Source organism: Thermobia domestica, chromosome 18, assembly GCF_964235325.1.
Source record: "Thermobia domestica chromosome 18, izTheDome1.hap1.1, whole genome shotgun sequence".
Taxonomy (NCBI): Eukaryota; Metazoa; Arthropoda; class Insecta; order Zygentoma; family Lepismatidae; genus Thermobia; species Thermobia domestica.
In genome coordinates this window covers 177,106,608-177,131,733 of record NC_137471.1, presented here as the reverse complement: position 1 = coordinate 177,131,733, position 25,126 = coordinate 177,106,608, and the positions used below count along the sequence as shown (strand labels likewise).

The window sequence follows — 25,126 nt, the reverse complement described above, 5'->3', positions numbered from 1 at the left end:
TGAATGTTACGACACAAGTGTTTAAAGAGTAAAAAGTGCGTTACAAAACGAAGTTTTAGAAAGAAATAAAATAACTATATGCGATGAATTAGAGAATAACATTATGTTAAATTGAAATATACGTACTTGTTATCTTTCACTGAAAAACTAGTTTCTGTGGATTCCCATATTTTCATTTTGAAAATAATGAAAAAACAGAGCAATGTCAAAATTTGGCCTTGACAGCGCTTAGTACTGAAGCACCGAGAAACAAAAATCACCTATTTTCAGAATATTTATTAGTATGTAATTTTCAATACTTGTGTTATGGCGTAATACTAGTGCTGTCAAGTTATAAAATTTTATCTGTAAGTGATATTACAAAGGCATTAAATGTCATTATAATTGCACTTTCAAAATACTAAAGCGTTTAATTAGCTAGTTGCAGTTTTTTTTCCTAAGGTTTAAGAAGGCAGATGGTGGAAACAAGTACACGATTAGAGAAAAAGTGATCGATCGACAGAGACGGCAACAGGTGCGTCTGAAGAAAATTTTCTAGGGGGGCATATTCCTGGTTGCTATATTACGTTTGGTATCCTATTATTATTATTATTATTATTTGTATTAAGAAAATCAACAAATTTAGAAATATACGTTATACAATTTCGTGAGCCAGGAGGCCGACCCCCACCTTCTGGTGCCCATGACGGCAAGGATATATATATCATAATTTAGATAATTCATCAAACAGTATCAAAACCGCTACTTATGTTAAAGTGTACAGTGATCTAAGTTAAGTAGTTCTGTTATATTAGAATCAATTTGCACGTACCATTTTCGGTTATCTTAGTTTCTCCCCCAATCTTGCACTATAAGATATCCAATGTTACTTACTTCACAAAATATGGCTGAGCGAAGATGGTTGGAAACCAAGGCAAGAGTATAATATAACCAATACATATACAAGAATAGAATAACTATTAATATAAGAATAAACCTTAACTTATTCGTTTTGAAAGAAATTAATTTATTTTTGTAACAGATAGAAAATGAGGATGCCATTTAGAATCTCTCCCAAGTCGTTTCATGGCTCCAGAACCGAGTACCTTGTTTTTGTCTAAATTGTGATAAAGGTAGAAAACAAGTCCTACGGGGCTTCTAACCCCCTTCGCTTGATGTCGCTCTATAAGCTACAATTTGTGAAGTAACACTGGAGATCTTATATGTGTAAGATTATAGAAGAAACTAAAAGATACCCATAAATTGAAAAAAAAAAAATAAATAAAATGAAAACATACCAGTTAGGGTAAAGGAGATGGATGATTAACGAAACTAAATGATTTTGAACAATTGGTGGAACGCGAATGATGGAGAAAACCCGGAAAAACCAATGGACATTATGTTCTCTACTATAAGTTCACATAGGCTGGGATCAAACCACGTACTCCTAGCACCAAAAGAGAGCGCTCTACCATTGAAAAACCGTACCCCCCTCTAGAAGATAATAAATGAATGTTGAATGGACGATATCATTGGCGGATTTGGAAGGAAGTCGTGTCCCTAAAAGTTTGTTTTATCACTACAAAATAAAGGAGAAAAGCTTATCTGAATGTATTAACTATTGTATTAGGTATTAACATCTTCCTGAAACTGTGTTTAAAAAAAACTTTAATTTCTTAGTTTGTAGCCGCCACAAAAGCATATGTAAGAGGCCAATGCGTGAGCGGGATTCGAACCCATGGCAAATCTTGCGATCATCATCCTAATGCCTTTGACTGCTCCATACCAGCCTCCTATATTCTATATAACATCATCAAACAATTAAAATGTATTAAGAATGTACACTTACCTCCTCCATAGGTCCATCAGGAACTTCGAGGTCCCCATCATCAGATGATTTGGAGACTTTAATAGCAGGGCTTGTTCCATCCTTCACTTCTTTTACGTCATCCGTACACGGTAAGGTTTCTTTACTTGATGACTTGCTGGAAATAGATTTGTCCAATTCGTTGATGGTACTTAACACGGTGGCACTTCTTGAGAAAGAATCGTTGGCCTTTTGTGATTGCAGTGCCGAGTCGCAATCTTTCGATCCAATGGAATTCAAATTATCTACAGACTTCGAGACGTTATTTTCATTTCTGTCTTTTTTATTATCGTTATTACGGCGATTTTCATACTCGTTTTCCGCTAAATTCCCATTCAACTTGGGACTACTTCCGCGGTTTGATTTGTTCCCTAAACTTTTACAATCTTCCTCACTGTTGCTTGCTGAGCGTCGAAGATTTTCCACAATTTCTTTCTCATGCTGAGCCTTTGGAATACAAACCACAAACACGCTGGCCATACTTCCTTTATTTTACCGATACGTAATGAGAATTAGAAGGGGGAGGAAAAACGTCTTTTTTTTTTAAGTACAAAGAAAGCGATAGCACATAACGTTACCTTCGTCCGATAACCGAACGCGCTTCGAAGACAACTCTTTTTTTTAGCCTGAAGGGTCCGATGTTAAGTTGTCAACTCCACAGCACTAACGTCTCAGCTGGTCGACTGGCCGCTTAAAGTAGTAGCCCAGGCTGTCAGGAACCAATGCGCACGGAACACAAACAACACACGGTGGGCGTTATCACTCACTGCTTGCATTCGCTCTTTCTCCAATATTTTCTTTCTTTTTCTTTCTTTTTTGTTTCGTTTACAGGTGAGAAAAAGAAGTAGTTACGCCATTCGTAAACGGTTTGTTCCAATACATATAACTAACTATAAACAGTTGTTTTGCCTCATTTTAATCTTGTTTCAATTATAATTCACCCTTTTTTTTATATGTTTATAAATTTATACGAAACAGATCAAAATGACCGAACTAACAGATCACTGTATTGTCGAAGAAGGGGAAAGGTGCCTGAATGATACAGGGGTCCTGATTCGATCCCAAACAATTCAATTTGTAGTTTACCAGGGGTGCCCACAAAGGGGGGCTATGACGCAAACTGCGTCATTGAAATATTGGAGGGGGGTAAAAATCTATATAAATATGTTTGAGGGGGTGTAAAAATTAATCGAAAAGATTTTTTTCATGGAAGAACACCTACGGATAGACAATTGGGGGGTGCGTCATGGACATAAGGGGGGTGGGCACCACTGAGTTTACGACACTTGTCTGTGGATTTTTCTCGTTTCCTCACACATTCCTATCCCACCAATTATTCCGTTCCATTAATCATCCATCTCCTTTATCCTAATGGACATAACCATACAACATTAAAATAATGATTATATATTTAGAAACTAGCTCAAGTGGTAGAGCGTTGGCTTCACATTCGGCAGGTCTAGGTTCGATTCCCGCTGCCGGCCATCCTGACAGGGTTTTCCTCAGTTCTACCAGGCAAATGCCAGGATGGTGCCTACTAAAAAGGTCCTGGCTCATACCTCCCCAAATCCTTTCCATTACTAGATATACAGTATAAAATGGCCTCTCAGCTGTATCCGGTGATTGTTAAATAAAAATAAATAAAAAAAATCTCCGGAACACCTTAACTTAATGAAATGAAATTCAGAAAAACAAATAAACAAAATAAAATAATTTTATTACTGAGACCTCCCTCGTTAGTATATGCTTAACGCAGATGCCTTCGTTACGGGTAAAGAAGGTTCTATTCTCGGTAGAAGCTAATGTGGTTCGGATCCTGCATTAAGTGTATTTTCACGTCTCATTTAGCAACGTGCAGAAAAGAACGTTAAACTCCAAACAACCATTCTTACAAGTTGTGGGAGGCGTCCATTACAAAGAATATTTACTACCTATACTACCTATATTTGCACACGACAACGATAATATCGGTGGTCCCACCGATAATGTCGGCGGTGAAATCGACTTCAATGTATTCAAATCGTAGCTTGCACACGCCACCGATATTATCGGCCGTTCCTCCGACACGCAGATGCTGTCGGCCAAGCCCCCGATACTGTCGGCGGTACCGCCGACACCGATTTTGTCGGAGGCAATGTTTTCTTATGATTGGATGCACACGCCACCGATAATGTCGGCCGGCCAGCGGGTTAGATGAAGAGAGTGACATGGCGCTGTGTATTTTTTGGGAATGCGGCGTAGGATCGAAACTGCGTAGCATCGAAACTGCGTACGATCGAAAAATTCAGCTCAAAACCTGTTTCGATCCTACGCAGTTTCGATCGTACGCAGTTTCGACGCTACGCAGTTTCGACCGTACGCAGTTTCGATCCTACGCAGTTGCCCTGAAATAATTTAAGTTTTAATCATGCGCTCAAAAAATATTTTTTTCTCTCTCTCTTTAATTTGTTTAACCTGTGCAGCTATAAATTAGGGTTATATTCATGGACTCCACACGACCTAAACTGCGTAGGATCGAAACTGCGTACGGTCGAAACTGCGTAGCGTCGAAACTGCGTAGGATCGAAACTGCGTACGGTCGAAACTGCGTAGCGTCGAAACTGCGTACGATCGAAACTGCGTACGGTCGAAACTGCGTAGCGTCGAAACTGCGTAGGATCGAAACCGTAGGATCCACACTGCAGGTAGGATGGACAAGTTACAGGCGTATGGATTGAGAATCAATTATGATTTGTAATGATGACTATGTCAGAAGTGTAATACTAACTTTGAAACAGCTTCGACGGAATATAATGTAAAATAGTTATGTAATATGAAGAATTTAAAGTAATGAAGAATATGATGTATAATGAATATTGAAGGATAATAATAATAATAATAATGTTTAACGAATATTTCGATTGTAAAGATATTATTTCTAAAGGCTATCAGAAAGTTAGAGAAACAAAAGTCAGATAAAGATTCATATGCTGTTCTGTGTGTACTTGTCTGCGTAATATGAATGAAAATTTATATGATTTTATGTACAGCTTAACGACCTAATCACCAGTTATTCATATGTATGTCAACAACGTTACAATATTGTACTTCGCTTTGGGAGTTTCTCATTTGTACACTGAACCTCAAATCGATTTATAATTGGAACACGTACCCGTGGGGGTAGGAGCATTTCAATGTATTCCGTTACATTTCACAAAAATATTTTTAACCGTAAAAGATTCGAAATTAAACTACTATTCAAATAGAGAATAAAATTACGAAAGTTTACAACTATTACTGGAAATCAATGCTGTCATCCATTTTGAACATTTTAAAAGAACATAGTTTCTAATGTATTGAAATTTCATTTCTTATGAATAGTTTGAAACGTTGTAAATAGTTGTAAAGAACCTGCAGAAAATTCGTCAAAATCCTCCTACAATGGGGAAGCCGTGTTAGACATGGAGTTAGTGGATGCAGATGGTGGCATTGGAAAAGTCCGGGTCTCCCGAGCACAGTGGTGATATCAGAAACCGGGCCCCAGCCATGAGGCTCCAGAAAAATGGGGTCCCGAAGTTTTGGGCGCGGGTTCTTTCTATACGCCTATTAAACATGGAATTGTATGTGGGTGGGTGGTGAAGCTTTTAAATGTTCGGGTCGTCTGAGCACAGTGTTAACGTCAGAAATTGGGCCCTTGTCTCAAAGGTCCAAAAATGGTGTCCCGAAATTTTGAGCTTGGCTTCATTATATTTTTCTTTTAAGCATGGAGTTATTGGATACATATTGTGGTGTTGGAAAGCTCCGGGACCTGAGACTCCAGAAATGAGATCCCAAAAGTTTGGGTTCAGGTCTCTTTTATTTGCCTATTTAACATGGTGTTGTACTATAGTGTTAGCGTTTGAAAGGTCGGGGTCGATTAACGAAAGCGGTAATGTCAGAAATTGGGCCCTGGCCTCGAAGCTCCAGAAAATGTGGTTCCGAAATGTTGGGCTTGAGTCCACTCTATTTCTCGTTTCAGCATGGAGTTGTTGCATACAGATGGTGACGTTGGAAAGATCCGATTCCCCTCAGCACAGTGGTGGTCAGGAACCGGGCCCCCAACATGGGGCCCCAGAAATGGAGTCCCAATGTTTTGGGCATGAGGCCCTTCTATACGCCTATTAAACATGAATTGTTGTACGAAGGTGAAAAACTTGTATCTTCGTAAAAAAAAAAAAAAAAAAAAAAAAACTTGTATCTTCCTTATAATTATTAGATAATAATCTCAGCTCCTAAACACGTATAAAAGATACCGAAGTTATATTTCAGCAAAAAACAATTACCATAAAACATCTCTTTGCATGTGTAATGACTGAAATGTATTATACTTTGCTTCCCTCCCAAATAAATAAATAAATAAATAAACGATTACAGTCGATAAGCGTAAATCTGGCAGAACCTATTTTCCGAAATCTAAAACAAATCACGCAGATTGTTTATTGCTTGTTCGCGATTGTCCACATCACATTTTCGGTTTTTCATTGTATGTAATTAACTATACCATAACAGAAATTCCCGCTACGAACAAATTACACGTTAGGTATACGCCTATGTGTCTCGTCTCGAGGACTTCCGGGCCGCAGTGGCATAGTGGCAGAGGGTTCACACATGCTGCGGGGCCCTGGTTCTATACCAACTTGCGCAAAGTGGGGTTTGTGGTGAACAAACACCGTGTGTGAGGGTTTTCTTGGAGTTTCCCTTTCCCACAACTCTTTCATTTCACCATTCCATTTATTCTCATCATCTGCGTCTCCTTTAGTCTACCCAGGATGACAGTCGGACATAAAACTTAAAGATTGCATTTTCATTTTCACATTTGGAGACCCTGTATCTGTGTTCCTTGAGTGCCCCAAATGCTAAATAATAATGGGTTGGAAGGCCCATGAAGTTTAGTACCTGGTACACTCATTATCTCAACTTGCCCAAAAAGTTAAGGGCTCACGTTAAGTTAACGCCCCAAAACTTTGATTTTCACACCTTATTAACTATATTGGCCCAAAAGATGAAATTTGTTAGCCCATCGATCTTTATCTCGACTAGCCCAGAAATTTGGGAGGCTCTGGTGAAGTTAGCCCCCAAATTTTCGGCGCCTATATCACATTAACTATGGGAGAACGAAAGCTGAAATTTGGTAGCCTATCCAGCCCGTAGACAGTACTATGTAGGCCATTCATTCTCTGGACCAGCCCAGAAACTTTGGGGGGGGGGGGGCTCACGTTAAATTAGAGCCCGAAATCTTTGGCGCGCATATCTCATTAACCCTTTCGGGACAAAATCGATTTTGGGGTTTTTGGTAGACTTTCAGTTAATGATTTATTGCCCAAACACTGTTATCCCGATTGATATCGTTTACGTCTTGTATTTTAGAAGAGGGACATGGCTATTTTTTGGTGTAAGTTAGATTGCAGTGTTGCTAACGGGAGGGATTATTGAAAAAATGTAGGAGTGAAATTTAAAAAAAAAAATCCCTAGCCGAATTTCATGATTTTTTCTAGCTGGGAACACCGAAGCCACAGGGGTTCAAGTCACCTAAAAAGAATTTTCTGGTATGTTGACAAGGTACAGTAAAAACCTGAAGTCGCTGGCTGCCATACAAAGAGAGAAAGAAAAAAACTCTCTCATAATACACATCAAATTTTGGCACTTCTTACGCGTCAGAAGCAAAAATCAGCATACATGGTGGTTCACCTCTTCCCTAATTATTCAATCGTGCTCCTCTATGGTGCGTTTTGTAGGCCAAGAATGATTCCAGACAGTTGTACGTTGGTTTGAATATAGCCAAGGACACTGAAATAATAGGGGGGAAAGGATAAACTTCCCAAATTTTTTACAAACAATTACAATTAACATTTTCTGTAGCTGGCAACATTGCTACCACTCAGAAGCAAACAATTTTAAAGTAATCTTTGGCCCACCAATAATATATTCAGCTAGTATCATGATGATATCTCTCAAATTAAGCATGTAATTTTAAAAAGTATATCATTTTTCCTAGAAAGTCACTATTATCCTTAAAATTATGTAATATGGTATACTGTAAGACCGGAATTGTAGTGTCCCCAATTATCCAAGTGAAACTTTTTATAGTGCGTTGTGTAAGTCAAGGATGAGGCTTCCAGAATCTGGTATGTTCGTTCCAATGTAGCCAATAGAAGAGAAGGAAATAAAAGGCAAATTTTAGAAGGGAAAAAAGGAAATTTTTACCAAAAAAAGTCTGGAAATAAATAGTTCTATGCCTGGAAATACTGCTAAGAGACAGATGCAACTATCTTCAAATAAACCTTAGCCCACCACTAATATATCCTGAAAGTATCATGTCGATATTGAATAAACGAAGCTAGTAATTAAAAATTAATAGATTATGGTAAATATAAAAGTGAGAAAAATCAAGGATTAGAACCTTAATACGAAAATGAAATGAAATGAAATCTTTTAGTTTCACGTCCTACGGTTATGCCGGTTAGGCTAAAGTAGACGCTGATGATGAGAAATGAATGAAATGGTGGAATGAAAAAAGTGGAAGGAAACGGGAGAACCCCGATAAAACCCACACACACGATGTTTAGAACCTAAATACGAATTTATGGTGCGCCTCCTAATTACGCAATTGCAACGATCTGTGCCCAAGTTTGTTCAGTAAGGACCGATGTTTGACTGACGTAGTTCACTTGCGCTCGGACGTATAGGTACGGAATTATAAACATAAACTTCGAAAATTGACAAATCTGAAAATACTTTATCTTCGCATTGAATTTGGACCCCTCCTCCAAAGTAAGTTCATGCGTATGGTACGTACCACCATACTACGATTTTTAATTTCAGTAAAAATCCCTTTGTTTTCTTGCCCCCAGGATAACTATATACTCTGCCAGTTAATATGTTTAAAACATTTGGAGTGATGTATCGTCATGTGTATAGATTAACCTCTTGCACACAGAGAATGTTTCTTTTCCAAGATTTAAATAAAACTGAAATGTTTTCCATTTCTATATAGAATTCAATTCACCTAAGATGTCCAAAGTTCACCTAAGATGTCCAAAATTCAATTCACCTAAGATGTCCACAACAATTTTTATGGAGGTAGTTGGAGAATACTTTATATCATAGGCCCGTAGTTAAACTCCCTCTATAAAAATTGTTGTGGAAGCACCTCAGGATTCTGACATACGCATTTTTGGATAGGGCACATACTAGTTCCTAAGTTAAGTCTTGACCCGACTGCGGTAGGTCCCATAGTTTTGGAGCTATGGACCTTTAAAATTCCTTTCTTCATGTTTTTGGCAGCCTATAACACGTAAACCGTCGCTTGTAGAGGGATAAATTCTTAAGGTCTTTTGAATTTGGCTAATCAGAGTGCTCCTTTAACCCGCGTATATTCGACGATAACCGTTCGGGATAAAATCTGCTCGCCATGTAGACCTAATTTTATTACAAAATGACGACTGTCTATTTACTTTATTTTGTAGTTCTTCCATATTCACTTTCAAATGATCGGCGCCAGTTGCCATCTAATAAAGTTGATGCGTTTGTTGCTTCTAGTACACAACCGCTTTGAAAAAGAAGCAATAAATGCATCAAATGTGGGAGATGAATTTAGAACACCAAAATGGTACATGCCTAGCACATCTTGTGCTGTTAGGGTTTCTTCAGAAACATTTTGTAAAACAATTGAAAACACATCGCGCGGTTTGTATTTTGAAATTTTGCGTATACTTGGATTTGTTTAAGTATTTCTTTCTACTGTGTTTGCCTGTAGCTTCAGTTCATAAGCCTTTATAATTAGATACCCAACATATATGGCAATCACGCAGAAAACAACACCGAAGATTCTACACTTGTGTTAACACACAGGCTGTGTGTCATTTCAACTAGCGGCATTTGACACACAACTCCAAACGGAGAGTGAGTTGTTCTAACCACTTGTTTGTGTTATATTTTAACACAATCGTGCTAACACATAGGCATGTCGTTGAAATAATACAACGATTTTTTACAGTATAGGCACTTCCAGTAGAAATACAAGGATTAAATTTGGCAAAGTTTTTAGCCTCCTGGGACTATATAGAAAATTTCCAAAAGTGAATATTTTCCATTTTTAGCAGCTTTAAAGAGACAAAAAACTGTGTAATTTAAATAGACTTTTTGGATGTACAAAATCTCATATTTTAGGTACCGTAATTGAAATCGGAATAAAAACTAGGAATTTTGGTATGTTAGTAGGTTTATGAGGCGCGAGGCCGTAGGATGAGAAATTTTGTATCTGGCGACAAATTCCCACCTACTTAAAACTAAACTGATTATATAAACATTCAATTTTGCCAATTACCAAGTTCATAAAGAAATTGAAAATCACAGCAACTGGGTAAGTAAGAAAATGCTAATCCAAATGTCAATTGAAAGAAACGGAAGTCTTTTAAGTAAATATTGGCAGCAACGCATTCTAATTTTCCAACTTGGTCAAAAGTTAGCAGGGTTGGAAAAAATACAGTTTTTTTTAAAAAAAAGAACAAAACGCGTGTTTAAAACATGAAAAAAGTGTTTAAAATGTTTTAAAGATGTTTTAAAAAACACACAAAAAAGTAAAAGTACATGTTTTAAACATTTTGAACAGTTTAAAATATTATTTTAAACATATTTCAAAATCGTGTAATCACGTATTTATTAAGACTTTTTGCTCTTTCAACCGATCTTTTCATTTATTTTATTCTCTTTAAGACTACACAGTGTTGGGTACAGAACATTTCCGTATAGATTAGTAATTTTCAACTTATTTCATATAACGACCCCTTTTATTACACCCTCTTGCCAGTGACTCTCATACAGTAAGTATTTTCTTGGATATAGTAAGCTTTTAAGGTAGATTTTAAAATTTACCAACTATAGAGGTTTCACACAATCTATCAATATACATGGCAAAACAAAAGTCCTCACCATCCTTGTGCGTTGACAACGGGTTGAGGGAGAATGATGAATCTTGGAAGTGGTCTGACACATCAGATGGTGCTATCAAGCATCATGGCGAACATCTGTGCTTAGTATTCGAAATTTCAAATGCAAATGGTGTCATGTTACATGAGGGCTAGAATTTTACCAGAAATGCTGTTGTGCGGTTATTTTAACCATAAAGAAAATCATTTCGAGTTACCGCTTCTAAAAGTTTTGTAGTTATGCCTTTAGGGGCTAAGCTAGCGTTTCGTGGAGGCGGGTGAGATTTTTGTTGCAAAATTTGATTACTACTTCATAACACTGGTGCTAATAAAATTATTTTATAATAATAGGGCTACGTTTTCGAAAAGTAATGTTTGAAGCACACTTCATATTGTGCTAACTTTATATTTTCTGCAAGTCTATGTAATTGGTTGTTTTTTGAGTCAAAAATTTATTGACGAAAGGTAATATTTGGGGCGCTCAGAGTACAATAGATCCAAATCCATTTTCAATAAACTTCAGTTTTCCTCAGCAAATGAATTCTATTTCAAATAATAATACTTCGCAGTCAAGAATCCAAAACAAATGTAACTAAAACCATGCGAAAAGGCGTGGGATAGTTTCATATGACAGCCGCTAGTAAGGGCGTCAGTGGAACAGGAGGGCAACCACCCTCATCCGCACCCTGCATTTCAGATTTTGGGGACGGTAAGACAGTTTTAGAAATCTTTTGATAAGCAAAGTCCAACAGAATAAGCCTGAGGTAATTACACCGAATAAATACGAAGAACATACAGATGATTAAAACTGGGAAGTTGCTTAGGTCCAATTTCCTGAATTTTAAGCAGGCCCGAAACTCGAAAGTAGAGCCACCTTTGAAATCCTTGGGTAAAAAAATTATACAAGAAAGCAATATAGGCCTATAGCTCCTTACGGCCAATGATCAAAATCCGTATTTATTCGGTGCAAGGACTTCAATTTTTAAATGTTGGACTTTGCTAAGCAAAATGTTTCTAAATCTGCATTACTGCCCCAAAAATCTGAAATTCAGGGTAGAAGACGGATGATTTCTAAACGAACGCCCCTATCTAGCGGCAATCATACAAAATTCTAGATTCCTTTTTTTCAGGTAGTTTTTCTTTCTTTCATCTCGGATTCGTGGTTGTGAAAATATGACATTTTACGTCGATGTATTCTTTTGGACACATTCTGCATTTATGTAACGTAATTATGCATCATTGACTATGACATTCGGAGCTTGACTTGTTAATCATTCCAACGCTGCAACATACACAATACAAGTATAATGTTAATATCTTAAATGTATGAGCAAGGAGGGGGAAGGGAAAATTAGCTCTCCTCCCCATTCCGTCAACGCCCTTGTCTAGCGGTTGTCCTATGAAACTCTAGTCCACACGCTTTCCCGTGGTTTTTGTTTCATTTATTTCATACCCTATGCTACGAAGATATTACGTTTGCTGAGCAAAAGTGAACCTTTCTGAAAATGAACTTGGGTCCCTTGTGCTCTAAATGTTGAGTTGAAGCCAAATTTATCCTGCACCCCAAGTTTGTTCGAAACATATAAAATTAGTTTGTTTAGTTTGATTGATTACATCTTGCATCAGTAGCAAGGCTATATTAGACAGGGCTTTTTGTTTAAAGTGGGATCTGACCCACTAATTTTGAAATTTTACGTGGGATCGCAGTCAAAATCTATACAGCAAATTCCGACGCCTCGTGTCTCTATCCTCAGAAATTAATGTTAAAAGACTGAATATTGCACCCTGTAGCGTGGTACATACATACAAACAAACAAATTGAGATCAAATTGTCCCAGACCTTGACGTTCAGCACTAACGTTATAATAAGTATCACACTTGGTTAGTTACGTGATCGACTGCCATACTTTGCGTTTCTCACCTGGTCTCTTCATACAAGCTATGCCAAGTTGTAAAGTTTCAAAGAAAATTTAGAACTGTGGTGGGGAAGAGGTACGAAATAAAATTTTCATAATATAATGAAAAAGATATTGTTGATACAAAATTAGTTGTTACCTGAAGTTTCCAGTTGCATCTCAGCCACACCACTGACGTTAGATTCATCAGAAGCAATTTTCGGATCAACATTTTTACCATTTGTTTGGGTTTCCATTTTTACCAAGCATTGCATTTTTTATAATGATTTTCGTTCTTGGAACTAAACCACCCATTTCTTTCTTACACGTTTTGTGACAAACTCGTTTGATCGTTTACTTACCTGATTGAGTTTGAGTTACTCTAATAAATTTGTATCAAATCATGTCCTTCTTTTCTTCACGCATAATCCATGTTAAACGATTCCATGTTGTACGGAGACAGAACTAACATGTACTGTACAAACGAATGCTTGCGATATTTTAATTTCAGAACCTCAACGTCGCAATGAATACAACACAACAGTTTGTTTCCGTGATAATTATTTTATTTATTTTTTAATATCAGTTCTATAAGTAGTCCAACCTTCGACTACGACACTTTCTCGCAAGTTAACTGAGAAGCATTTAAACAATACAATATACGTTAAAAATAAGGGGGAAAAGAGACAAAATAAATTGTAGATCACCACATTGACCTGCTGTAGCCACGAGAAATCAAACCATTCACATGGGAAGAAAATAGTCTTCTGATTGGGGAGCACTTTTGGACAGTTCTCTTGCTCTGGAAGATTTCTTTTTTTTACGAACATAAAATAAAATGCAAATAAACATATGTTTAAGACAAGTCTTCAAAATAAACGTGTTTAAAACAAAATGTTTAAAAAGATAAACAAAATTTGTTTTAAACAAAATCAATTGTTAAAAAAAAGTTTTAATCATTTGTTTTAAATATTTTGTTTTAAACAAAACAACCCTGATAGTTAGTAAATTTGGGACGAAGCCCAAACTAGCAAAAACTTGAACTAATTACATGAACCTTCGATTGTGCCACCTGCAAAGTCTATAAAAGAAGTGACAATTCACAGCAACTAGGTAACTAAGAAAATGTTAAGCTAAGTCAATTGAACTTAACGGCAATCTTCTGAACAAGGAATTTGCCAACTTGATCAGAAGTAGTGGCTTTTGGGGGGAGGATTCTCCTTTCTCCCTGCTGAGACAAGACTTAGCTTTTTTGGTCCTCCTGAATAAGTCATAGTCCCCCAAGAAAACCTTCCTGGGTACACCCCTGTATGATTATTTAATTATATTTGTCACTATTTTATTTCTCAGTTTCGTATCTATGCACTTTCGATCGTACGCAGTTTCGACCGTACGCAGTTTCGATCCTACGCAGTTTCGACGCTACGCAGTTTCGATCGTACGCAGATTCGATCGTACGCAGTTTCGACGCTACGCAGTTTCGACCGTACGCAGTTTCGATCCTACGCAGTTTCGACGCTACGCAGTTTCGGTCGTATACAGTTTTGATCCTACTCCGATTTTTCCCTATATAACTTCAAAAAAATACTATTACTTAATATTCTGTGATTATAAAATAATTGTTTTTTTATTGTTCGATCATAAGACCTTATCTGTTTTCGATCCTACGCCGGTTTTAGTTTCGATCGTACGCAGTTTCGATCGTACGCAGTTTCGATCGTACGCAGTTTCGGTCGTACGCAGTTTCGATCGTACGCAGTTTCGATGCTACGCAGTTTCGATCCTACGCATGTAACCCTATTTTTTTTCTTTGGAATTTTGTTGTTTCCATTTTTTCTATTACAATTGTATAATATTATTATTATCTTGTCCTATAAACAACTTTGGAACAGCTTATTATTTTTTTACAGTCTCTGTTTTGGAGTAGCTAATTCCCTTTATTAAATAAATATAAAATGTGGGAAGTCTGAAGAGTACTGATTTCCCTCTAAATAGTTATCAAATAGAATATAGGAAATTTACATAACCAATTTCCGTTGATTATTTTCTACTCCCTTTTTTTCTTTCTCTCTCTCTCTCTTTGATTGTATCTTTTTAAATCTACTAATGCATTTAAGTTTTATTATATTCTGGAAATTAATTCAAGCGTAATTTTCAAAGTTTGATACTCTGTGAACATAAGCATATGGAAAAATCCTGATTATTATTACTTTCTTTTATTTACATCAGAATTGTGTGCACACAATTTTCCCGGTCTCATTCGATAAGCAATGATTGAATAGAATATTTGTTGACAAGTAGAATTATTATTATTATTATTATTTTGAAACGAACCTAAGATAATCAAACGTTATTTTCAAAGCTCCCGAGGACAAGTGACTCATTTGGCATTCTCTTGATTGTGATCTCAAAAACAGGGATGTGACTCCACGCTTCACTTGTCGCACATCTTTTCTCTAACTTCCAACGCTACCCCTATTTTTTAAAAGAATTTGTGGAATGGCAAATGGAAACAAAGACCAGAGCTATGTATGCGAGTTTTCCCTCTCCCCTTTGTACCGGGATCGACCATCTGATAGAGTTCTCCAGTTTAGCTATAGTGAGTGGGTGAAAAGGTTGTGTATTCTTGTGTTCTTACCTTTCTAGTTTTGCTTACAATTTTAGAGATGGCAAAAATTTTTCCGTATGATATTTTAACCCTTATCGAACTTATGGAATGCAGACCTTGCATATGGGATAAGACAACAGACTCTTTTAAGGACAAAATTGAAAAGCAAAAAGCATGGCGAGAAGTTTATGCACGCCTTGCCGAGGATTTTGAAGTTAAAATTCTATTCATTATTGAAGATGATCTCTCCACTGAAACGGTACCGATTGAAAGAAGCACAGGTTTTGTTGCCAGAGCTGACAAATTATTAAATATAATGCGTTTATATTCTTCACAGGAAAGCTTCGTTAGAAATCCCTTGAAGAAAGTTATTCTATCAATCGTTTCAGAGTTCTATATTCAAATAGGACTTCTTCGCACAAAACATGAAATAATTGTGAAAAATCGCCTATTCAGGCTCGGATCAAGGCAGAAGTTTGGAGGGTGTTACTCGAAGTTTAGGAGTGACACCCCCTATCGGGGGGTCTGGCGGAATCCCTGACTGGATAAAACGCTTGTTTGTATAATTGTTCGTCAGAGTTAAAGCCCGTCGACGGGAAAAAAACGTTCTTTTCCATTGAAAGTGATATTCTAGAAATTATTACCATAACGTATACCCACTCTTGAATATTTTAAAATCTTTTCAATAATAATAATAATAATAATAATAATAATAATAATAATAATAATAATAATAATAATAATAGACATCTTATTGCAACTGCCAACATTTCTATGGGTGGAATACAGGGTCTCATTTCTGTATGCTGGCGCTGAATATGGTTTCCAATTCTTTCTATTAAAAAATCAAAAGTTTGTGTGGACATGCGATAGTAATTAAAAAATTTTGCATCGTCTTCGCGTAATTTCTCATATAGTGTATAAAAAGCACCTTCTACATAACGCACAGTCAATAATGGATGAACCCAAAGCTTTCGCGATCTACATTTCCTGTTTCTACGTCGTAAGTACAACAAGGCAAGAAGATATCTCTTGTTGATAGCTGGACTCATCTCTCTTTCACGTCCTGTCCAATACTAGTCTCAGCGCCGACATTATCGGCCACGTGTGCAAACTATCGCCGACACCGATATTGTCGGGGCTTCCACCGATATTGTCGGCGACGTGTGCAAAGTACGCCGACACCGACACCGATATTATCGGGGCTTCCACCGATATTATCGTTGCCGTGTGCAAACGCGGAATATTACGAAATCTAAGCAGGAATCATAAGACGTCATTAATATTGAACGTTCAAGCATATAGCATGGGCATGTCGGACAAGAATGCAGAGATGGAATGAGTCAGTTGGTCTTGGGTCAAGATTTGTAAGTGGGTCGTGGGTCAAAAGGTCGTGACTCACTGCGACCCACCAGCCATTGTGACCCACTACGAACCCCCGCCCCACTCTGCTCAGTGCATTGTATATACATAGCATCTTCTGAACACCCTTGAATTTATCTACGTTTTATTTCCAAGGTCTCCATTTTTTCCTTGGGGGGCCGCGGTGGCTCAGTGGTAGTGTGTTCACTTCTGGTGCTTGGGGTCCCGGGTTCGATGCCAGCCCCCACCAAGTGAATTTTGTGGTGGACAAACACCGTGTGCGTGGGTTTCCTCGGGGTTCTCTCGTTTCCTCCCACTTTCTTAATTCTACCATTTCATTCATTACTGATCGTCACCGTCTCCTTTAGCCTAACCAGCATAACCGTGGGACGTAAAACTCAAAGATTTCATTTCATTTCATTTCCGAAATGAATTTTGCTTTCAGCTAGTATGTATCATTTGTGACTCTTTTATATAGACATGTATAATGTATTATATACATTCTTTTAAATAGATAATTTGTCACGAAAAACAAGCTTTACACAGACGTGTTTAAAGGAAAACTTACTTCCCATAAGCTCTATAATTAACACTACTCAAGATTTCAGCAGATTAGTTATACACGGTTTCCTTACTCTTTCATTACCATAGGCACCAAAATTTACCATCTGCGGCTGCGAATAGAGAGCTTCTTTAATAAAGAAAGTAAATGTTATTATTATTATTATTATTATTTAACTCCGGTTTAGCCATTGTTAGCATGCATGACCTCGAAGTGTATGGTTCATGGATCTATGCTCGCTGGAAGCACTAACATTTTGTGGTATTGACCTAGCATCATGAGACAATTGCCTAGGTACGTGGATTAAGAGGTAGCGAACTTTGATGCAGAAAAACAGAAATAATGGCGTCTGAAATCGATGTGCTGGCCACTCGTCACCCAGTTGAACGTGAGCCATCTGATAGAGCACTTACCTATGATGTGTCGGGTTCCTAGTTCGATACCCGACCAAGTAAGCTTATGTTGGACATCATCGTGTCCTTGGATTTCCTCGGAGTACTCCGGTTTCCTTCCACTTTATCATTCCACCAATGCGTCCACCATCATCATCGTCTCCGTTTGCCTAAAAGGCGTAATCCTGGGACGTTAAAATAAAAAAAAAGAAAATCATTTTCCCTGAAATTGCTAATGTTGGAAAGAAAATAAATTAGACCAATTTGAAAAGAGCAGAAAATGTCCTATCAAATAGAGATTTTAGATTATTCCCAGTATTCACAATTCTCCAGAAATGATAGTTTCACTTTTATCGGAATATTGAAATACTTTTAAGATTGATGGCCAACATAAATCTCCAAATGATGTTTTCATTATAACACGTTGATGTTTTTGAAATCTAACGAACCACGTCATGCAGTTTCTTCCTATCGTCCAATACAGATCACCTTAGCTTTTAGTAAAATACTGTATCCTCGTCTCCTGCCTCCACCTTCCTCTCTCCGAACGTAATCTCATCCCACTCCACCAACGAGGGAGCCCCCAATTTAGTATCAATGACTAACTCTTTCGCCTTACCATTGACATAACCAATCAATTTAATTCTTCCCAACCATCTTGGCTAGTTCTCTTTGACTTAGGAGAAGTATTTTACAAAGTTTGCCATCTTGGTTTCATCTATAAACTTTTCCTTCCATCTTCCTTTCTGCTATATCTGCTTTATTTTTCATTTTCTTACGTGGCGCCTTAGCCATATTTCCATCAAAAATTACTTATCACATCCCATTCTTCTTCACTTCGGTTCCCAATCATCATCACTCTCTCCTCTTCTCTATCTCCTTTATTTTGCTGACTTTCCACCTCTTCGTCCCCACGTAACTCTCTATCAGTATGCTAACGATACGACGTTCTGCTGTCCATTCAACAGATTAACCGTACATCACAAACAGCTGTCAATGTCTTTCTCTCTTGGTGTAGACACTGGCACCTGAAGCTCAACGCCGATAAAACGCAAACCATTTTTTCCCACCCGCCCGGAAAACAATTCGAAATCTGGCTAATTTCCAAGTTCATGTCGACCATCTTCCATTACAACTATAATATGCAGTGACTTATCTTGGCGTTCCCTTTCCCCAACACCTTAAATGGTCACCTCATCTAAAGATTATCTGTACGAAAGGTTATAATAGACTCAACCTCCTGCCGTTTGGGGCCTTAATACCCACACTCTCCTTACTGCATATGAAATGTTATTAAGTCCCATCGTTACTTACGACTTTCTTGCCAGGATCTCGGCCGGCCCACTATTCTTATCGATTGCAAATCCTGGAACGACATAACCTTTATCTTGTTTTTTGCATTCGTTTTTCTAGTCCCACCCGAGACCTATTCAAACACCCATTCCGTACATTGTCTATCACTTGGAAACGTTGCGTCTCTCAACGTTTTCACTCCAGTCATCCGCTCTTTTCGATACAATCCACCAGTGCGCTCTCATTAGCTCCACACTCAAATCTGTCACATTTCCCTCCCGCATCTGTTCATACTCTACCACTACTTGGGAGGCATGGTGGCTCAGTGGTAGAGCGTTCAATTGTAGTGATTGGTATCTATGGTTCGATCCCAGCTCGCGGTAAGTGGGCTTTTTAGTGGCCAAACGCCGTGTTCGTGGGTTTTCTCGGGATTCTCCCTTTTCATTCATTCCACTGTAATATGCCATTACAGTCTAATGTGATGATGTTTTAATAGGAGGGTGCCCGAAATTTTTTGCACCGACTGTACTTGACGTTTAACAAAAAATTTCTGGCTGTTCATATAATTCGTAATATTGTTCGTTATTCTATTTCAAATTAACATGGAAAATTGTAAAAAAAAAAATTATTAGGAATTATAGTTTTGGGAGTCAATACCTTTATTTATATTTTAAATTAGTTATAAGTCTTGTATATGGATGTGTAAATGGATTATTACAATTCTTACGGTGTCAGTGCTATCTGAAAACATAGGTCCACTATTGGACGGAACTTTTCAGATTAAATAACCAATCTAAAATTCGACAGAATTTTCAGGACCACCCTTCACCTCTCTTTTAGATACCTAGGTCCTTCTAAAATCTAGTTTAATCCAGATTTTACCAAATTTTATTCGTTTCAAAGCCCCACCGCCAAAATGCTTTGTTTTGATTGGAGGATAAACCCACGCTATGATATTAGGGCGCGATTATTCCCATTCCCTGCAAGAATTTCACTGAAGACGCCAGATTCGGATCTCCTAGCTCAGAAAGTCGAAAATGAGCTAGAAAAGCTGCAAATAAAGGTAACATTTGGATTTTATTAACATGTAAAATCGCTGGAGGTCTCAAGGAGCCATAGAACTATTAAATTTTCAGAACAAAACTGGACTAAAAAGCTGAAATAGTAAGTGCAATATAGTGACGCCATGATTTCATCTACCGATCGCTATGGACAGGATTCAGAAGTAGTGTGATTTCCGTTTTTCTTTTCCTAAAACCGGTTCTGAAGATCAGTGTTTCCCCTGATATTTTCACCTTCCAATTTTCCTGCTAATTGAGGGTTATAAGACCTGTCCATGTATAGATTTGTTTATGTAGGTAGCGAGTGATTCTTTTTTTTAACATATATGGCGGTATTTAATTTCTTTATAGTTAGGATAGTAATCATAATGCACGTGTAAATTTACAGTAAGGGCTCCTATCTGACTCCCAAATTGGGAGTACGGCTTCCAGCGGAATGAGTTGAACATGTAGTTTGTTCCGGGTTCCTGCCCCTTCAGGGCAGGGGTCCTATTGTTAGTCAACACTTCGATATGTCCCCTCGGGGCATTGATTAAACAGGTCGATTTTAAGAATGTGATTTTAGTAAATACAAGGGCCAGTTGGCCCTGTTCCTTTCTTTCCCTTTCCTTTCGAGCCGATTTAAAATGGTAAAATCTGAATGTTGTCTGTGAATATTTATTACTATAACATGTATTAATGATAGTGATGATTGGTGTGTATTGGCATGATGTGTCTTGTAGTTTAAGTAGTATGTGTATATTTGTAATGTAGTATCAGTGGTAGTGGTAGTTAAGTGATGAAAGAGTGTGTGAGATAATTAAATATGGACAGTGTAGTATTTGCTATGCGATAATTTTTTTTATTCCGTCATTAAGTGAACTCATACACAATATTTAAAAGTGAACGTAATATAGTACAATAATTCCGTGTACAAGGTCACATTCAGTTGTTCAAGGGTTGATTATATCGTCGCTAGCCTCTAGTGTCAAAAGTCAGTACTAACCGCCATTCGTATGTCGATGTTCTTAGTGATTTAGTTTCCATGAAATTGACCTTTCTTTTCGAAATAAAACCTAGAAGGTATAATTCACAGCCCATATGGATGTACAGTTAGGTCAAGTGACCCAAAATTAATATATCCTGAAAATTACAACATTCTGCTTAGTCTAGAAATAGAAATATTTAAGTAAATAAACAATACGTAATTTTTTAACAGAAGTCGGGCGATATGATGCTAGTTCTTCGCTTTGAAATTATATTAAATGTTCATTTCTTTCTTCGTGGCTGCAGAATTTCATTGTTGCTGCAGAATTTCGTAAACATTAAATATTATCGCAGATAATTCTATTTTCAGTGAACCTACGTAGGATTTTTTTCTTTCGTTCTTAATAAAGCTACCAGGTATTACATAGTATTGTGTGTGTGGTGAAAGAGTCTTGAGTTCGAGTGAGGTTGTCGTGCGGTGATCGGAATGGGGAATGTTTGTAGTGATTATAGATTTTAAAGTGTTATGATGAAATGTGTATATAGGCTGGGTGTAGATAGAGGAGACAGGGTGTTTGTAAAATATAGCGTCGTAGTAAATGAAAAAGATGATGATATGAATATTATATGAATATTAATATGAATATGAATATGAAGTATATGAATATTGTAGTAAATGAATATAGAAGATAGGACACCCATATAGTTAAATATATATAGTAGCCCAGTGAATACTTCGCCGCGTGTTGATATATAGATATTGAATAGATACGTGTAGCTACAAACATCTCGGGTTCTGACCCCTGCACCATAATATCACGCGGACCGGAGGGCGATATATAGTCGGACTATGGTAATACTTTGTAGTTTAATGGGTTATAGTAATAATCAACCATAGTAATACCATCTGATAGAATGGGTAGCATCATATAATCGCTGACTAGACATATTGAATAATAAATTATGAAAAGACAGTAGTAGTTATACAACAGGGCTGTAGTGAATTATATTTTCTGGTCGGTTTTAAAAATAGAATATCCTGCTCCTTGAGATTTTTTTTTCCTTCACGTCACCTACTCGGGCTGACAGGGTTACAGAATCAAAACAATTAGTTATTAAAATTTATTATCCCGTACCCGGGCATCGACCTCTCCCCCCTTGAGTACTTTCGTTTTCTTTTCTTAGTTTCCAAACTAGATAGTGATGGAAATTAATCGATGCCTCAGAATTTAGCGCATTCTGCGAAGGGGAGCTATCGGTGAGGTTTGGCCATAGAAATCACCGATCCAAAATTCAGTTTATTTAATTTTTTTTCTATTTTGGCAAATCACTAATTAGGGATATCTTAGCTATTACTCTAGTTTCATTACTGTCCTTGAACCTTCTTAGTTCTTCTGAGGGGTCGAATATTTTTTTTCCTCACTTAGAGATTTCAAAATTGGGGACGCAGTTACCTGGTCCCTTCCCCCTCTCCTTTTATCCTGCTGGTCTGGGCCGGATACGGGGCTCGGATTTCAATCTTACAAACAAACTCTTGTGGGATTGGGATCTGATGGACACAGAACTTGCATCCTTGGCAGCAGGGCCTCCCTCCTAGTTTACGTATTTAAGTAAACTACCCTCTTTCGGCATATGTGAATATTTTTGGCTATGAGTTGTTATATATTTAAATTCGATCACTCTTCTGTGTAGTGAGTAGTACTTTAATCTTTCTCCTTTCGTTGGCGCCGCTTTATCTCTCTTGTCTCTTTCTTCCTTCTTACTTCGAGATTTTTTTTTAATTTCAACCCCCCCCCCCCCGATTTTGAACTTGTCGCTTACGATTTATTTAACATACAACTCTGAACTGAAATTACCAGCTGAGACGTTGCAAGACACGATTCATGGATAAAGTAGATAGTGATTGGGTCCTCCATCACATTTTGACCTATCGCCGAAATGAACAAAGACTTCATATTTGACGACACTTCAATTACGTTCTTTCACCGTCGTCCCCTTAAGTTTTTTTTTAAATCCATTGGTCACTTTCCTTTTCTGTTTTGGTTTTCGATTACCTTGTAGTTAACCTGGGCCCAGAAATTGTATTTTGGTTTATCTAGTTATATCTTTAGAAATGCTCTGTGTTACGTGCCTGCCTCACAAAGTTTTTTTTAAAATTATTTAAGCACTAATTGTATATATGAAAGTTAAAATTTATAGATGCGCGGTATCAGGTAAAATCATTTTTTTCTCAAATGTAATGTCGGAAGTCATTTGTTTTCTTGGACAATGTTTGCAACCTTTTCAAAAATTATTGTTGGGGTGATTAATTTAAATGTGTGCGCATTTATAATAAATATATATATATATATAGAGAGAGAGAAATGAATACGTCGAAATGTATATGTACTTAGTATGTGAATATGATTTTAAAGTAAAAGTATGATATTAAATGTATTATATGAATATATGTGAGAGCGCTCGTGTCTGTCCCCCCCAAAACGTGTATTGGTTGCTATAGTTTACCAGTAAGTTTTCCGACAAATATAAGAATGTAGATTTTGTCAAGAATACCGCCGTGCACTCAAGTAATTTTCCTTTTCTTCTGAATAGATGTAAATGATAACCTATGTAATTATTTAATGGCATGTATTAAAAAGTAACGGCAGGTCTAAACGTAACCCACATCATGATGAATATTATCCCTGAACTACCAATCTAAAACCATTGTGGAAAGTGCACCTTGAATCCTTCTCACCTGCATATGTATCCTGTGACTTGACCAGTTTTTTTTCCTCAATTTAAACCATCACACTCCGTACACCTGTGGAAGATCGTTTTAAATCCGAACCATGTATACATATATACAAAAGTGATCTAAAGGAAAGGTCTCATGACATGTCCCAGTGTTGAACAAATAACTTGAAATTATCCAATTAATAAGTTTGGAAATGGACTGTCTAAGAGGAGAAACATCCTCTGGCGAAAGTGATTTTTTCGAAATCCCTAGATGGGTATAAACATCGCAGTGTGCGAGTGCAGATATAAACTGGTAAGAGTTACAAACTAAATATAGTCGATGAATGGTTTTTGTAAACCAATAGTTATATATATATATATATATATATATATATATATATATATATATATATATATATATATATATATATATATATATATATATATAAACACAAACTAAGTTAAATGGAGCGAAATGTTTTTGGACACTACGAGTAGTGCGTGCTTTGTGATTTGAACGCTCAGAATTATTAATATTTTATTGCTCAATGTGAGGTAGAGACTCATATAAGTTTTAATACACCTAAAAGTTTTTTTTCTTTTTCTTTCTCTCCTCTTTGTCCATTTTTTTAAAAGTGAAATAAGTGTCTCCTTTGCGTATGTCGCAAATCATAATTTTGCTTTAGCATGCCTAAGATATAATACATGTAATTATTTTTTTTTCTTTCCATTTGTCAATATGATTGAATATATAAAAATTTACTAAAATATAACACTATGTACTCTATTAATATATAACCAAGAACTTGTGCTTTTAAGATTTTCTTTCTAATTATTTTTTCCTCTTCACTATGAATGTAATAAACTATTTGTATCTTTGTAGTTAGTTGGTTTCCTTTAAACATATATACACTGCCCTGAGTGAGTGAGCGTGTGAATGCATGATAGATTTAATTTAAGTAATTTTAGTGATATCTTTTGTCATATTAACATCTGTAATATATGTGTCATGTTTTAATATATGTGTTAAGGTAAATAACCTAGGTCATGAAGGACCGCTACTAATGGTTTAAATCGGCTCTAGGAGTGAAACGGAAATAGCAGGATAAGCCTAAATACGACATCTTTCTTCCAGAAAGTTGAGACTCTTATTGATACGATACATAAATTTATATTGAGTTTATAAGTTTGATTTTTTTTCCTTTCTTTCCTGGCTAATTCATATGTGTGGTCGATCCTAGAGAACAGAGTTCAGATGCTGGATGGTTATCAATCACCGGTTGGAATAACAGTACAAAGAATGATTTCACTTTCCTCATTTCCAGGTCTAGGTCTGGGCAACCCCACGATCCTGGTGCCTGGAGCTAGGTCTGGGTGGTATGAGGGAACATGTGTCTATTCCGAAGCATTCCAAATTTGATTAGTGGTTAATAACATTTAGAATGATTCATCTTTCAACGACTTTCCCGACCTTTTAC

The 25,126-nt window shown here is 36.9% G+C and overlaps 1 protein-coding gene across 1 annotated transcript in view; it reads right to left on the bottom strand.

Moving 5' to 3' along the window:
• Positions 1 to 2,583, bottom strand: part of LOC145675798 (uncharacterized) — a 226,386-nt gene extending 223,803 nt beyond the window's left edge. Inside the window, exon 1 of the mRNA XM_081746501.1 lies at positions 1,829 to 2,583. Within this exon, the coding sequence (XP_081602627.1) occupies positions 1,829 to 2,326 (498 nt within the window). The 5' untranslated portion in view covers positions 2,327 to 2,583. The remainder of the gene's footprint in view (positions 1 to 1,828) is intronic.
• Between the last annotated feature and the right edge of the window lie 22,543 nt (positions 2,584 to 25,126).